We start from the raw sequence: 18,559 nt of genomic DNA on the forward strand, positions 1-18,559 counted from the left end.
GGGTTCGTCGATGTTATCTATTTGGGTTAGCAGCAAGAATAGGTTAGCTGCTATTCAATGATTTCCACCAGTTGCGATATTCATCGAAATTGGACACATATGTAGGTCACAATATTCTACAACTTTTATTGGTTTGATCATTATTGCTGACTGCATCACTACACATTGGAAATATGATAGTTTCGGAAGTGACAACCTTGAGAAGTTGGATACTAATATCATCTCATTTATACTTTGCTTGCTATCTCTAGTTTGAACAACGGAAGAGTGTCTGCCTTTATTTCATGTATTAGGTACTTCACCATTTAAATAATTGGAAAAATTGTTTCCAGCGTTACGCACTGCCAGAATAATACTTGAATAATTCATATTCGTAAATATGAAACCGACGCATCCGCCATTTTGCAACGACGTCTTTTTTGAGCTCTTTCCCTCAAAAGAACGATATATATTATGATTTCGTCACGATGTCTATACTTTTTGAATTTTAATCTGGTATGGCCTCAAATGAATTAGCCACAATTCGAAATATGGCAGTTGAAAGTTTTGTTTATCTGATAATTCAAAAACTGCGTATCCAATCTAAATTAAATTTGACATTTGATTGTAAAATAACAATTGTAGGCCTCATGCAAAATTGTATGTTGATCGTTCAATCAGAAGTAGATGAAATTAAAAAAAAATTCGAAAAAATACTCATTATTTTATGGATATAAAATAACAATTCCATAATTGATGCAAAATTGAGTATTGATAACATCAAAAATTAGGACAGATAATAGTAATTCACAAATTCCCAATAATGAGTTTTTCTAATTTGAAATGTTTTTCATATGAGAATATGAGATAATTTTCAATAAAAAGAATCCGTTGTATAGGGTGTTTTTTTTTCGAGGTATATAACTTCAAGTTTGCATTACTGTTCAAGATGGCGACCGACTTAACAGTTGTTAAGCGATTTATTCTCAGTTTGGTTTGGCAATTCATCATGAATAGACTCACGCCTGAACAACGCTTGCAAATAGAGCAATTTTATTTCGAAAATAATGGTTCTGTGCGGAATACGTATCGCGCACTACGTCCATTTTATTTTGTTTAGCGATGAAGTGCACTTCTGGTTGAATGCCTACGTCAAAAAACAAAATTGCCACATTTGGAGTGAAGCTAATCCTCAAGTGTATGTCGAAACACCGTTACATCCAGAAAAACTGGCTGTTTGGTGCGCTTTATGGGCTGGTGGAATCATTGGTCCGTACTTCTTCAAAAACGATGATGGCCAGAGCCATGATTACTAACTTCTTCATTCCTGAATTGAACAACCATGATGTCCAGGAGCTTGGGTTCCAACAAGACGGCGCAACATGTCACACAGCTCGTGCCACAATCGATTTATTGAAAGACACGTTTGGTGACAGCCTAATTTCACGTTTTGGACCTGTGAATTGGCATCCAAGATCTTGTAATTTAACACCGCTAGACTACTTTCTGTGGGGCTATGTAAAGTCATTGGTCTATGCGGATAAGCCACAAACCCTTGACCATTTGGAAGACAACATTCGCCGTATTATTGCCGATATACGGCCACAAATGTTGGAAAAAGTCATCGAAAATTGGACGTCCAGATTGGACTACATCCGAGCCAGCCGTGGCGGTCATATGCCAGAAATCATATTTAAAATGTAATGCCACAAGATTATCTTGCGGATAAATAATATTTATGTCAATCGAATAATCCATCGTTGTTTAATTGCAATTTAAAGTTCTATAGCTCTAAAAAAAACACCCTTTATATTGAAATTCCGTTTGAGTATTCTTTTAAAACCATTGGATTTAATGACATTCTGTTAAATTGGCACCAGTTCCTCATGATGATTGTTAGATGAAAAATGTCGCTTTCCTCAAACAATTGATACAGAATATCGAGGTCAGGCTATTTAGGTACCTTCTTGATAAATTTCTTTGTGCGAGTCTCGTAGAATCTAGCATTCATACTCTTTGCGTATTCTTCAAAAATTTCTCCATTAGCCAAATTACCTCATCTTCTGAAGGAGCTGCTGAAAAGGAGCATCTAATCAAGAAGGTAGAGTGGGATGTTAATAATGAAGCATCCATGAAGTTTACTTTACCTTCTTGACAGAGTTTTCATTCGATGCGTTTTCTGAAAGTCTATATTGGAATCAGAAACATACTACAAAGAGGTTTTTATAATCTACCTCTTCGTGAACTGTCCTACAGTTCCAGTTATTGAAACTACGTTCTGTGAAAATTTTGGAAAATAAGAAAATTCTCAATTAAGTCAACAATTCTCACAAAAAGTCCGGAATGAAACAAAAAAAATTTTTTTTTCTTGAAAATTCGAATTTACATCGTCTGCCCCAAGACTGATACATGTTCTCTAACGATTCTCTAACTTTTCTCTACTTTTTCTGTAGGAAGTTTCGTCTTTGATTTCGGAAAAGGCTTCAACCTCAACTATCAAATTTTCATTTTAGCCGAATGTTTATCTCGGGAGTATTCTTTCGAGCTCTGCAAATAGCACTGGTATCCAGATCTGAAAGAAAGCTAGATTGGCCAAAAAGGTTATCTAATATTCACTGTTGTCAAAACAATCAATAAAAAATTTGAATATAACAAAATATTTTCTATAAATCAATATCAAAATAAAAAAAATACCTACAACAAAATTCAATAAAATAGCTAAGAATCGAATAAATACAATTTATCTACCTCATTGTTTTATAGTTCAAAAACAAAATGAACAAACTTGAAATTTGCACGAATTGAACATGAGAGCTTACTGATATTGTTCATAGGGGTAACATATACACCTAAAAAAGTCTTAGGGTATCTCCACTTCAATGAAACGAATTGCGAACCAATACACAATTTCAGTTCAGAATGACAATTTTGAATGGAGTACTTCTTCAAGTAAGACTACTTATATTGCCAAAATATCAAGTTGAAGAAAATATTCGTTCTAAGTTTCCTAAGTCATATTCAACAACTGAATATATAATTATTAGTTATCAAGTAAGTGGTAATCAGACTACTCATTTCTAAGAAGGTTGTATTAACCTTACCCTTGTCCATGAAATTTTTATTTGTTTTAACGCCGTTTCGACAATTTAGAGATTATGAAGTTTACTCTTACATAGTACGTTATAGTTATAGTATCTTGGATATTCAGACAGAAATAACACAAATCAAAATCTCGTAGACAATAATGTAGTTACGTCATATGTACTATTCTTAACTTTCTCATTGTGCTTCCACTATTTTTGGGAGGTAAGCGGAAAAAATTCACTCTTGATGCTTTTCTTTAGAACAAATTGATATAACATCTCAAGATACCGATACTGAAAAGAAAGTTATTGATACTGATGAATTCCCATATCTCTGTATATTTTTATTGTCAGTCGATGATTGAACAATGAAGTTATAATAAAATTCATATTGGGATTGACCCAAATTTAATAAATATGAGCAGATATTCAGTGTTTGGTGTTCAGCAGGATGTACAGAGTGTTACCGACGGCCACTATGACTATGAGGCATCGAGTAGAGGAAGATGCGTCTGATGCAGCGATTATAGAGAGGAGAAGATAAGAAGATTGTTGTTTTTGGTCGAAGAGGTGAAGATAATCCAGAATGAGAAATGGCGCAGATACCATCGCCGCGCTTGCGGCACTACAGGTCCGAGATTGAAATTTCTTCGAGGCCATATATGGTCATTTTGAAAAGGGTTTTCATTCATTTCAGTATTTTATGCCAGTGATATTCGAGATGATGAGGTTTTGATTATTGCTAATAAATAATATCATTCCATTTAGAGAATCCCCTTGAAATATCACTCGATTTTCAATGAGGTTCTTTTGACTGAGCAGTTCAAAGTCGGCGGATTCAAAAATTTCGAAGTCAGATTCCGCAATTAGAGAAATTCAGAGATAACAGACTAAGGTTTATGAATGAGATCAGGAAATATATTCATTCTTCAAAATCATGTCATGAATATTCTCTCAACATCGAGTATTTGTGATTTGAAATTTTCCTATATTTGTCAAAGACGTCAATTTTCGAATTGCTGAATCCAACTCTCATGCTAATTTTAAGATTGCTTGGCCAGAATTGTATTTCTGAGGAGTGATTCATTCGCTTCGTTGAGTTGAAATTTTGCCACCTCTAATCAATAGTAATCACTCAGTTCAATTTGTAGAGTGCTCTTTTTATTAGACCTCTTCCATTTATCTTGAAATTTCAGCACAAATTGCTTTCATTTCCCATTTCGAACGCAGTTGCATGCAAGTTAGCAGTAAACAAAACTTCGATGTAATTTAGGAATAAACTGTATAAAATTATCTTCGATTACATTTCTCGCTTCATTTTAATATTTGATGAATCGTTCCACCTTATAATCTCGAAAATTTCTGGCGGAAACACTTCTTACATGACATAATGTTTTCCATTCTTCAGCATGCACGAATTGCACTTATACAGAAGTCGAATCTGCACTTTACTTAGACGGTATTTCATTGTTTTCTGTAAAGACCAAATATTTTCTATTTGAAATTTTTTTCAGAACAATGACGGCGATCTGCTTCGTTTGCAACCTTCCTATTCTATCACATCAAGTTGGACTTGTTTGGCAAGGAGGCAATGGATGGGACGATCTGGTTCGCGAGCAAGTGGAGGAATCTACCATCAGACAACGTCTCGGTGGAAGAAGAGACTCTTCAACGCAGATATGTAACATTTCACCACCAGATCATGAAAATTCTCCCCCACAAACATCAAGACGCAGGAGAAGCTCTTTGGCTCAACTTACAGACCTGCTGAGAGAGTGGAGTGGAACGTCTAAAAAACAGAAGCAACTATGTCGTCGCGAAACTCTTGCAGATCTTGCCCGGTCTTTACCGTGGGGAAGACAGACAACAACGGATGGAGGGGGTCCCATTACATCCATATCAACGAGAAAAAGGAGGGAATCAAGTGCAGATTCAGGTATAAGAAGTATTAGTTCGAAATCTCGCAGAGACTCTCATAATGTAATTTCCGATTTCAAATCAGAGGTGGCTAGACTCTGGCATAGGCGGGAATCGAACTCTACCACCATAATGACTGCAAGCACTTCCCCTAGAAGAGGAAGCGGAGAATCTAGCAGAAGCGGTAGAAGAGATTCTTCGGGACATTCCGGTCATTCTAGAGGTGCATCAAGAAGAGGTTCTGGTGAAAGTGGAAAAAGCGCGAGGAGAGAATCTTCAATTATGACACCATCACCTCCTAAAACCATGGGTAGTACTAAAAAGAGGAGAGAATCGAGAAATATAAGTGAAACTCCATATTACAGACAGGATCAAAGGCCATCTACTTCCTCGACCGCCTCAGATTCTGCCGGACCGATGAATAATATCCCTTCAACTCTTGTCATTGGTGTTACATCTACGAGTGATTTTGGCACACAAGCTTTACCCCCTCCTACTATAATAACTTCGAGTGTTACTCCACCAGCAACCTCACCAACTGTTCCCTCTCAAACTACTGCTACAACTCCAACACATCCTTTGTTAAGTACGAGAAGGGATTCTACGACGCAGTGTGGAAGGGTGAATAGAAGAGATTCTCGAACTCCTGTTAGCCCAGAAAGAGCGAGTAAATTGTCTAGACTCCAGAGACAGAATACTGCATATGATGAGAGTTGCTTACCTCCAGGTGGTTGGAGTCGCAGAGGATCTCAACCAACCGCACTCAGTCCAGATGTAGATGAATCTGGTAGAAAGGCTAGAAGAGATTCTCTGAGTCCTGACTCAGCTTCCAAGGGAAGGCGAGATTCACGAACACATTTAAGTCCAGATAGATCTGGCGAACGCGACCTTAGTCCAGTAAGACGATCGAGGAGAGCCCGTTTGCGAAGACAATCAACAAGTATAGCTCGAGGGCCCACAGTCAAATCACCGGATTCCTCGAGTTGTTCAAGTAGGGACCCCAGTCCATGTAATAGAGCTGCACCTCCTCCAGCTGAAACTCATAGACCTATGATAAGAAGACAATCAACCACTGAAGAAATTCTAATAGCTAGAGGATTCAGAAGACAATCAACCACTGAAGAGATGATAAGATGTAGAAATTTCAGAAGGCAGAGCTCTCAAAGTGACGACTGCCAGAGGTATAGAGGCAGGAGAGATTCCAGCGCCCAAATACTAGATGGCACCATTGCTTCCATGACAGTCGAGACTTCCAGTACATTCTTCGACTCCAGTACACAAACAGGTGGGTGGATAATTTATATACCTATATTTATAATTCATTTCCAATTTATGGAATACTAACATACACTAAGGTACCATACTTATTGCTTGTTATTATTATTATTATTATTACATATAAATGAAGGCTGTGGTCTAAGTCCTATGTAAGCCTAAAAACCAAAGAAATCAATAAGCTGACTGAATGCATGCAGAGAAAAAAAAAACAATTAATATATGCACAGAAACAAATTAACCAAATAAGCAACTGTCTATTTTGTTTTTAAAACTATTCACTGAGTCAGAATTCACCACATCACCAGGTAAGCCGTTCCATGTCTCGAATATACGGTTGAACAAAAAATATTGTCTCTGTCTTGTGGAAAACTTCTCCTTTTTCAATTTGAAAGTGTGACCTCTCAACCGCGGATCATTGTTGAAGATGAGAAGTTCTCTAAGGTTAGCATAATTGTACTTGGCTATACGGAAAGATATGACAAGGTCCCCACGGAGTCGACGTTGGTCAAAAGCTATCAGTTGTGCCATCCTCAGTCTTTCGGGATAGGTTGGCAGCACTTCACCAAAAGTCATACGCGTGGCCCGACGCTGAACACTCTCCAACAAGTTCCTGTCGCGCACCAAGACCGGACACCACACTGAACCTGCATACTCCATAATTGGACGAACGTAGGTTTTGTATAGTTTTATCGAACTTGAAAATGATAAATGGGAGAACGTTTTGCGGATGAGGTAGATCAGCGTATTGGCGCGCTTGCATGTGGATATTATGTGTTCGGACCAAGTTAGGTCAGCGTTAATAGTCACTCCCAAGTCCACATGTGACGACACTATGCGTAACGGTTGACCGTTTATCGTGTACGTGCGGAGTGGATTGTTCTTTCCTTGGTGAAGTACAACGCATTTGTCAACATTAAGAGGTATCAGCCATTCCTCACACCACTGACTAATCGAATCTAGGTCTTCTTGAAGGAATTGATGGTCTACTATGGCATTTCCATACAGTTTAGTATCATCGGCATAAAACGACTTGCGGGACTTTATATGAAGCGCAAGATCACTTGCATAAACAACGAAGAGGAGTGGGCCAAGAATAGACCCCTGGGGAACCCCACTTGTGACTTGTCTGTCCGAAGAAAAAGAATGACCCACCTTGACAGTGAAAGTCCGGTCCGTCAAGTAATCTTGAATCCATAGGCTTAGTTGGCCCCGGATACCGAATGTGTCGAGTTTATGCATTAGCCTCCGCACTGGGACCCTGTCGAAGGCCTTGGCAAAGTCAAGATAAACGATGTCTGTCGGTATTTTTTTATCGTAAGCAGTCGTCCAATCGTTCAGGCACTGTAGAAGATTGCTGGTGGTGGACTTACCCTTGACGAAACCATGTTGCTCCGATGGAATGATTGGGTGTTTTGTTAGAAATCTTGACATATCTTCCACAATTATTGATTCCATTACTTTGGAAGGCACGGAAAGAAGACTAATGGGCCTGTAGTTGATTGGATTGAGTTTATCACCCTTTTTGAAAACAGCAGTGACAGAGGCCCTCTTCCAGGCCCGTGGGATTTGCGATTTTGCGAAAGAGACAGACATGATTGTTGACAATGGAGAGCAGAGAACCTCGGAAAATTTGTTGAGAAAAAAGGAGCTTATTCTTTCGTGGTTTTTGGTGGTTCTCGGAATTAAACGCTATGTGATTTGTATTTCAAGAATTTCGAGCCGCTATGATTTCTTCGTTCGTTGCTAGTCAATATTCTGTTAATTGAGGTGTGGTTACTTCGATCTTTCAACTGAAATTCATGTTTAGCTATAAACTTCACGCCCGGAGAAATGAATACGTTATCTGAAAAATATTCTGTGATAGGCTGAAGGACCCAAGGTCGATGGCCATTTGCTCCGCAATAAATGACAGTTAAATAAAATAAAACGAAGTAATTTCCACTATGTTATTTAATTGTTAGCAACAATTGTTTCGCCACACTGTGGCTTCATCAGGCTACATTTCTGAACTGATAAGAGTACAAAGGTTTTCGGAATCTTATATAGGAACAAAATTGACACAAAAATATTCGAAAGGGTATAAATTACAAAGTTATATTGGACCATTTACAGCCTGGGATTTCCAAACTATCGGAAGAAATTCAATAAAGGGGATGAGTTTACATCCGTTTGTTCGTTCAACAGAATATTTTGGGTATTATACCTGTTTATTTCCAGGGATTCTAAGAGTGTTAGTCTTAAGCTCTTGTTTTCTAAATGAAGAATTTTAAAGTTATTATTGAAGGTATGGTCCCATTCTTTTAAGTGATTCGCGTAGGTTGAAAACGAACTATCAGATGTATAACTCTTTTGGTGTTCCTTTATCCTTTTATTGAACGATCTTCCTGTTTGTCCAATATAAACCATAGGGCAATCATTACAGGTTAACTTGTAGACACCGGATTTAGTTTCTTTATCTGTTTTGTCTTTATTGTTTTTAATGAACATCTCTAAGTTGTTACTTGTTTTGAAGGATATTGTGTAATTGAATTTTGTTTCCAGGTATTTAGCAATCTTTTCAGAAAGCTTGCTTTCTTTGTTTAGAAAGCAAGCTTTGAGTCTAACATACCCTAAGGTAAATTATGGTATTGATACTAAATTTTTTTCGTTAACTTATGTTAATAATATTTCTGAAAAGATTGCTAAATACCTGAAAACAAAATTCAATTACACAATATCCTTCAAAACAAGTAACAACTTAGAGATGTTCATTAAAAACAATAAAGACAAAACAGATAAAGAAACTAAATCCGGTGTCTACAAGTTAACCTGTAATGATTGCCCTATGGTTTATATTGGACAAACAGGAAGATCGTTCAATAAAAGGATAAAGGAACACCAAAAGAGTTATACATCTGATAGTTCGTTTTCAACCTACGCGAATCACTTAAAAGAATGGGACCATACCTTCAATAATAACTTTAAAATTCTTCATTTAGAAAACAAGAGCTTAAGACTAACACTCTTAGAATCCCTGGAAATAAACAGGTATAATACCCAAAATATTCTGTTGAACGAACAAACGGATGTAAACTCATCCCCTTTATTGAATTTCTTCCGATAGTTTGGAAATCCCAGGCGGTAAATTGTCCAATATAACTTTGTAATTTATACCCTTTCGAATATTTTTGTGTCAATTTTGTTCCTATATAAGATTCCGAAAACCTTTGTACTCTTATCAGTTCAGAAATGTAGCCTGATGAAGCCACAGTGTGGCGAAACAATTGTTGCTAACAATTAAATAACATAGTGGAAATTACTTCGTTTTATTTTATTTATAATGAATTTCCGCCAAGTAAGGACCGAATCCATTAAATGACAGTTATCATTCTGTTCATTGGTTCAAAGGATTATGAGATTCAAAAAAAAACTCTGTATGAATACACACGATATTTTAGTGGAATCTTAAAGATAGAATCTGGGATTTTGATATTTCACGAACATTTTGTTTCAATCTCCAAATTATACATGATTATTCCAAAGTTTGGCATGAACATTAGTTTCATTGTTTTGCGATTAAGTTCTGAATTTTAATACCATTTGCTGCGGAACCATCAAACGGATTTTGTCTCTAAATAATAATTGTCGAGACAATTGGTCACGGAATTTAACCTTCACATTGAAGCCATTTATTTCCTTGAATTATTGAAATTAGATGTATGTGTCAATAATGTTATTGTTAGATAGGCGTACAACTTTGCTTTCGCCGTTTTTTTTCGAAATTCGAGGCTTTATAGTAAAGAACTGGTTATACATTTATTATTCAAAGTATTGTCCATTGCTGGTCACTGACTTCTCTCGTATTTCGGACAGCGTACGAATCCCGCGTTGAAAAAACTGGTCATGTTTTGAAGTGATCCACGAATCGATCCAACTTTTTACTCATTAATAAGAGCGGAAGTGATGGTTAGCCAGACCGTGTGCCTTTGATCGAAACAAGTGACACTCCAAGAGAGCAACGTCTGGAAAATACGGCGGGTGGGGTAGGACTTCCCATTTCAACGTTTCCAATTATGTCTTGACCACTTTCGCAAGATTGGTTCGACCATTGTCATGCTGTAAAATCACTTTATCATGTCTCTCGTTGAATTAGAGCCGTTTGTCTTTCTATGCTTGGCTCAAACGAATTCATTGCGTTCGATAACCATCACCTGTGATAGTTTCAGTCGGTTTTAACAATTCATAATACACTACGCCGAGCTGGTCCCACTAAATACTGAGCATGACCGTGAATATTCGGTTTGGCCGTCTCCATGATGTTCTGCGCTTGGGATTATCGTAATGAACCCATTATTTATCTTCAATCACAATGCGATGCAGAAATCTTTTCCGTCTTTGCCCTCCAAACAGCTGTTCACGCCGTTCGATATGTCTCGGCTTCAACTCGTACGGCACCCAATTTCCTCGTTTCTGAATCATTCCCATGACTTCCAGGCGATTTGAAATGGCTTGTTGCGTCACTCCCAATGATCCTGCCATTTCTTGTTGCGTTCGACACGAGTCTTGATTAAGTAATGCCTCCAATTCTGCATCTTCGAAAACCTTCTCTCTTTCACCGCCATGCTGGTCTTCTACATCAAAATCACCGTTCTCGAAGCCACTCTCGCACGTTCTTTCACTAATAGCAACCTCACCACAGATATTTGAGAGCATTCTATGATCCTCAGCCACAGATGTCTTCATTAAAGCAGAAAATTAAACATCCCGCAAATGACGAGAATTTGGCTCGTAAGCTTATATGTTTGATCGAGAATTACTTTATTATGCAGACGCAAATCGACTATTATTCCGATGGCGTTATGTTTACAAATTTCTAAGCTCATTGTATGACATCTACGATCTATTAATGTCGACTACCGCTTACTACCTAATACACCTAATAGAATTTTAAGATCTTTTATAAGGAAAAATTTATCGGTTGAACTTATCTTCGCACTTAAACAAAAAAAAACACTAGAAACTTGTATTATTGTGGATCCAACACTTCTTCATGCATTGTTTTCGATAATTCATGGTGGATTTCACGAAACTTTGATTGACTTGTTGATTGTGACTTGGCATATATGGTGGAATCAGAAACGAACTGAAATTGAACACAAATGATTATATCGTTTCAATCACTACAATAAAGAATTAAAATATTCATAGATTTTAAATAAATTTGAAAATAATACGAAACTCAAAATTTCCAATTTCTCTTCCGACAATAAAAGCACAACTAGTCCTCGATATAACGCAATATAACGAGAGACATGATAAAGTGATGACAATGCTCGACTCCATGTTGCAAAAGTAGTCAAGACATACTTGGACGTTGAAATGGGAAGTCCCATCGCACTCGCTGTATTTTCCAGACGTTGCTTCCTCGGACTATCACTTGCTTCGATCAATGACACACGACCTGGCTGTCCAGCACTTCTGGTCTTATGAAGAAGTAAAAGATGAATCGATTCGTGGAACGTTTCAAAAGATGACCAGTTTTTTCAACGCGGGATTCGTACGCTGCCCGAAAGATGGGAGAAAGTAGTGGCCAGCGATGGACAATACTTTGAATTACAATTGTATAACCAGTTTTTCACAATAAAGTCTCGAATTTCGGAAAAAAACGTCGGATGCAAAGTTGTACGCTTATGTAGATTCAACTATTCTTTATGCATTATTTTTGATAGTTTATGGCGGATTTCACAAAACTTCGATACATTTATCAACTTGTGGATTGTGATTTGGTATCGAAGAAATGAACTGAAATTGAAAACAAATAATAAGATCGTTTCAATGACCACAACAAAGAATTAATACTATCATAGAATATATGAGAATTTAAAAAATTCAAAAATCAAACTTTCAAATTTCTCCTCCAACTCCGAAAGCACAACTAGTCCTCGATTTTTCCCGATAAAGCCAAACAAAACTCACAGAGCCGTTCAGTCTAAACATATTCAATTGAAGAATGCTTGCACTAGGTGCCATCATCGCAATTATTGCGTTTGAGCCGAGTATTGAAAGACAAACGGCCGCAATATAAAGAGAGACATGATAAAGTGATGACAATGCTCGACTCCATGTTGCAAAAGTAGTCAAGACATACTTGGACGTTGAAATGGGAAGTCCCATCGCACTCGCTGTATTTTTCAGACGATGCTTCCTCGGACTATCACTTGTTTCGATCAATGACACACTGCCTGGCTGTCCAGCACTTCTGGTCTTATGAAGAAGTAAAAGATGGATCGATTCGTGGATCGTTTCAAAAGATAACCAATATTTTTAACGCGGGATTCGTACGCTACCCGAAAGATAGGAGCAAGTAGTGACCAGCGATGGACAATACTTTGAATCATAAATGGTTAACCAGTTTTTACTATAAAACCTTGAATTTCTGAAAAAAAAACGGCGAAAGCAAAGTTGTACACCTATGTAGATTCAACTATTGTTCATGCATTATTTTCGATAGTTTATGGCGGATTTCACAAGGCTTTGATACACTCATCAACTTGTTGATTGTGATTTGGTATCGAAGAAACGAACTGACAATGCAAACAAATAATAAGATGGTTTCAATAACCGCAACAAAGAATTAATACTATCATAAAATTATAGATGAGAATTCAAAAAATACAAAAATCAAACTTTCAAATTTCTCCTCCAACTCTGAAAGCACAACTTGTCCCCGATTTTTCCTGATAAAGCCGTTCACAAAGTTCGAACAACCATTCACTCTAATCAGATTCATCGGCCAATTAAAGAACGCTCGCACTAGGTGTCATCATCGCAATTATCTGCCTCAGTTCTCATTATTTTGACAACAGACTTAAATGTGCGCGTCGGCATTTTCAGTAATATCTGTGATAACACAGTCGAAATCGATCGGGGGTGGGGTTCTAAACGTTCCGACGCTACTTCAGTGGCCCCGTGGCGTTCCGAACACGTGGACCGAACGTCGTGACGCTATTGTGCACCGTTATTTTCGTGTCATGACTCGTTTATTGGTGAATTTCCTGATCGGAATTATGATTTGCCTATAGGTCTTTATTGCTGGGCTAACCAGCCGGAAGAACCCGCTTTGAACGTGCCGACAGGGTGGAGGAATTCGGGGATCATCCCCGAGGCGGCCTTCTACAGGGCGAAGCGTCTCGTAGGTATTTCCAACAAAAAAAATTAATAAATTCAAAGAATAACAAATTGTTGTTGCCTCTTGCACCCTCCCCTCAGCTGGACGAAACATTACATTCGAGGTAAACAGCATACCGTCGAATTTTAAGGTTATGCCACCTGATTCTCCGTGAAAGGGAGAGTTTCGCGTTATGTAACGATAAGAAAGTGGATTCTTCCATTTTTCCAAATTCACTCGAATTAAGTTTTCGAAAGTAGTGGATGTTGTCGTGGAAACGACTCATTCGGTTTGTTGTTTGCGAACCACCAGTTGCGTTTATATCATCAAGTTAGTGACGTATTGATTCTGAAGGGGAAAGTAATGTAGGCGGTGCACGGAGAGACGGTAAACGAAAAGACAAAAATAGAACAAATATTTGAGAGGTGCACATCCGTAGAAATACTGATCCTGTCAAATGGAGTTATATGGATCTGTTTACATGAGTTTGAGAATGAATTGTTAATTAGATTCATGAATATTCATAGATGAATTTAATCAGGAAATTGCTAATTGAACACAGTCGTTTATAGGTTCAGACCTAGAACTTTCTGAGAAAAGAATATTTTATTCAGTATTATTGCAGTAAATTTACTTAATTCAAAATTATATGTCTTCAATAACTACACTTGTTCGTATTATTCAGAAAATCAAACTTCAATCTCAGAAGAGCGGACATGTATTTCTGAATAGGAAAGTATAATTTAGAAAAGAAAAAATGGATTTGAGAATAGTTAATTTGATTTCAGAAAAACGTAATTGAAATTCAGATTAGGGAGTTGGAATCCAGTAGAACAAAGTTGTAATTCAAAATACTGAATTGAAATTCAGAAATAGCAAATTTTTTTTCAGAAAAAGAAAATTGTATTTCAGAGATTATCTATGAATTTAATTATAGCTAATGTTAAATGTAAATCAGAACAGTACCGAATGTGAGGTTCCAGTACAATATGCAACACAGGTATTACATGGATATGGTTATTATAGATATTATTATTATAATAATGAGGTGAAGGTTAATTGTTATCATTTCTGGAGTACATGTTACCAATTCTGAATTAAAATTTTGTGTTTTTGAATTCTAAATTAGCAAATCACAATTCCAATTGGTATTTTCTGAAATCACGCTTTCTTTCTTTGAATTTACATATTGATATTCTAAAATACAAATTACCGTTTCTGAATTCAAATTCCCTATTCTGAATAACAACTTCCAATTCTGAATTACAATTTCGATCTCCTGAAATTCAATTAGCTTTTCTCAATTACGTTTTAAGCTTTCTGAATATAGTGATTCCAAGTTTGTTTTGATCACTCGCAATGCAGGGTCGAGCATTGTCATGCTGTAAATTCACTTTTTCATGTCTCTCTGTATTGCGGCCGTTTGTCTTTCAATACTTGGCTCAGCCGCATTAATTGCGTTCAATAACGATCGCCTCTAATTGTTTCAGTCGGTTTCAACAACTCATAATACACTACACCGAGCTGGTCCCACCAAATACTGAGCATGACTTTGGAACCGTGAATATTCAGGTTGGCCGTAAGTGGAAGCAAGGCCAGGATATCCCCATGATTTTCTACGCTTGGAATGATCGTAATGAACCCATCTTTCGTTTCCAGTCACAATGCGATGTAGAAATTCCTTCCGTCTTTGCCTTGCAATCAGCTGTTCATAAGCAAACAATCGCCGGTCAACATCTATCGATTTCAACTCGTACGACACCCAATTTCCTTTTTTCTGAATCATTCCTATGACTTTCAGGGGATTTGAAATGGCTTGTTGCGTCACTCCCAATGATTCTGCCATTTCTTGTTGCGTTTGACATGAGTCTTGATCAAGTAATGCCTCCAATTCTGCATCTTCGAAAACCTTCTCTCTTTCACCGCCATGCTGTTCTTCGACGTTCAAAATCACCGTTCTCGAAGCGTTGAAACCCCTCTCACACGTTATTTCACTAACAGCGGCCTCTCCATATATATTTGAGAGCATTCTATGATTCTGACGAGAATTTGGCTCGTCAGAGAATAACTTTATGATGTAGACACAAATTGACTAATATTTCTATGGCGTTATGTTAACAAATACCTTAGCTTATTGTATGATATCTTCGATCTATGACGGAAGCCGAGTTGTATACCAATACAAGAATGAAATTTTGTGTTTAACTAGTGCCAACGAAATAGCACTTCCAGATTGTAGGACTCACCTCGAAAAGATGAGGAAAATCATTCCTCAAAAACTTTGCAATGAAGAATTTATTGGATATTTTTCTGGTTGTTAATTTTTCAAAAAAAATTGCATGAAAACAAATAATAATACATGTTGCAATTGAACGGAATATCAAGCTACTACTGTGTTGGATGCTCAATTTAATAATATATGACCAAAGACTAATAAACGATTTATTTGAGAGAAACATCTATGTAAAACATCAAGAGCTTTCGAGGACGGTTACGGTTGATTGGTTCGTATCTCTCAAAAACGTAATATAATTTTTTATTCCACCTGATTCCATCTAATTTCCAAATTGTCAGAGTACATTCCACATCCACGCATTCATCCTAATTCACTCCTGGATTTTGTTTTCCATCCACTATTTAATGAAGACTTAACTGTCCGCAAACACATCAGCTATGCTTCTGTGTGAACAGGCACTAAGCCAATTTCTCATTTCCACCCTATTTATCATGTTAGCTATATCTAATGTGACTGAGTAATTCAAAGTGAATTTCAGCAAAGCTAAGCTTTTTGATCTTTGGATTTTTGTAGCCTCTGATGACTTCTCCCCTTGAATCGAATATTGTGGTACGATGTGAACAAAATACATCAAAATAATGCTGGAGGATTTAACACAGGATGGTTCTACATTATCGAAAGAATATTACGCAAATTTTGCCTGACAACAATACTGATTTGGTTGAGAGTTAGGATTTTGGGGATTGATATAAATACCAATTTCAGAAATAGTAGAAAATTTAATAACTGATTACATCATCAGAATCATGGATGTTTCAAGAGGAAAATTTGATATTTGTGGCCTCCACGAAAGCAATGGGCGCATGAATGAAAGAGAGCGCGAAAGCTCGCAATTTCTTTCTCCATTGTTTGAAATATTCTTCTTGGATTTTTTATGAAACTGATGACTCTATCTGCACGAAATTTTGCAAGAAATTTTGAATTTGTTATTTTCTGTATACACGCCAAATGCAACTGGGTTGGATATTTTGTCATTTGAAATATTTCTCATGTCATTTTTCAACACGTTCATAATTGAATTTTCCATACAGCAGATATATAAGTCTTATAATATTATAAGCGATTATATTCGATTCATTGCAACATACACTGTTTACTTTTAGGAAAAATAATTGGATTTGAAAAGCAACAATAAACGGTAGGAAATCTCATTATCCACAAATACTCATTAGAAAATATAATCAATGAGGAATTTTTGCCGTCTAATTTTATTATCGTCTTTTTCATCGTCCCTTTCAGAAAAGACGGTTCTCCAGTTAATGAACTGCTTCTTCGTGTAACCTGGAAAGGCAATCTTAATTTAATTTTCATCTCTCAATGATTTTAGCCTCATTGAATTCAATCTAATTGGAGAAACGGTGCTTTTCCAATTTTTTTTCATTCACCATTTACGTTACCTTCACCTTTTCAAAAGATATGCAAACACATTCAAAGTGGAATTCATACCGTACTTGAGTTCGATATCGTTCGAGTTTGAGATTTAGGTTCGATATCAACTTTTCCATTACGCTCTCTCACATATGAATCTATTCTTGAAATAAACTAGGGTATTACTAAAGGAATTGAAATCGAGTTTTCTTATAACGAAGCACTATCAAAATAGTTCGAACGATCTGTCGAATTGACGGACAGAAAGAGAATGAATGTGACAGGTCTATTAGGTCCTCACGTTTTGCAATATCTTTTGTCAATAACACTAAAGGCAATAAGCCCCATACCTAACAAGTATAAATATATAATGTAAGGTGTACTAAGAAGAAAACCATTATTTTTGCATGAAAAACAACACTTTAATTTCCAAGTAATAATATGACGCCTTTTGTTCGATAACTAGTTGCCATTTTGAAGGTAATATCCTTATGCTTCTCACATAGAAACCCTCGTCCTTATTGGCAAAAAATTGAGACAGTCGATTTTCACAAGCCTCTATTGAAGCGAATTTTTCACCAGCAAAATTATTCGCCATGGACAGAAACAAATGGTAATCACTTGGTGTCAGGTCTGGAGCATAAAGTGGTTGCATAAGAACCTCCCAACCAAGCTCTCGGAGCTTCTAGCCAGTCACTATTGATGTGTGTCGCCTGGCGTTGTCCTGATAGAACACAATTCCTCTCCTACTGACCAAAGCTGGACGCTTCTGGGTGATTGTTTCCTTCAGACGGTCCATTGGTTGGCGGTACAGTTTCGAGATAACAGTTGAGCCGTAGGGGATAAGCTCATTGTAGAGAATTCCCTGCCAATCCCTCCTAACACACAGCAAAATCTTTGTGGTTGTCAATCAAATCAATTCAAATGAGATATGATTACTTCATTAAACATAATAATCCTAGTTTGGCTACTGTTTTCGTCGGCTCTCCGCATTTCTACACGACCGTTTTTGCTTGACGTTGTCGTAAACTGTTGAACAACAGTCAACAAACGCTTCAAAATAGGATTGATTTTGTTGCGATTCGTAGATGGAAATTCGGTCCATGAGGTTTCTTGCATTAACTACCCATACATCGAGCTCCATTTTGAGACCAGTTTTATGAAAATGGTTTCAAACAGTTTTTTGTGCAATCTTTAGCTCTGGGGCAATCGAAACGATGCTTACATAGAGGTTGGACACGAAAATGTTTGTGGTTTTATCAACATTTTCCACAATTGGCCTTTCAGTGTGTGGTGCTTATTTTATATTTCTTTGGAAGCGATCAACACAAAATTTTGCATCAAAGATTCACTACTGGTCCAGTCTCATTTACGATATATCCACTTGTGTAGATCCAGCTAAGGGTATGATAGATTAACTGAATATTATAAATATTGTCGTCGATATTGGCTAATCCATCATAGTAATTGTCTGCCATGACAAGTGAAGAA

General features: G+C 37.0%; 1 protein-coding gene across 2 annotated transcripts in view; it reads left to right on the top strand.

Moving 5' to 3' along the window:
* The first annotated feature begins 3,515 nt into the window (after positions 1–3,515).
* LOC123684660 overlaps positions 3,516–18,559 on the top strand; it is a 69,250-nt gene continuing 54,206 nt past the window's right edge. Inside the window, exons 1-3 of one of the 2 annotated variants that reach the window (XM_045624001.1) lie at positions 3,516–3,693; positions 4,577–4,998; positions 5,065–6,264. In XM_045624001.1, the coding sequence (XP_045479957.1) occupies positions 3,656–3,693; positions 4,577–4,998; positions 5,065–6,264 (1,660 nt within the window). In that variant the 5' untranslated portion in view covers positions 3,516–3,655. Of the gene's footprint in view, positions 3,694–4,576; positions 6,265–18,559 lie in introns of both variants that reach the window. The other variant, XM_045624000.1, reaches the window with a different exon arrangement.

This window comes from Harmonia axyridis, chromosome 7 (genome assembly GCF_914767665.1).
Source record: "Harmonia axyridis chromosome 7, icHarAxyr1.1, whole genome shotgun sequence".
NCBI lineage: Eukaryota > Metazoa > Arthropoda > Insecta > Coleoptera > Coccinellidae > Harmonia > Harmonia axyridis.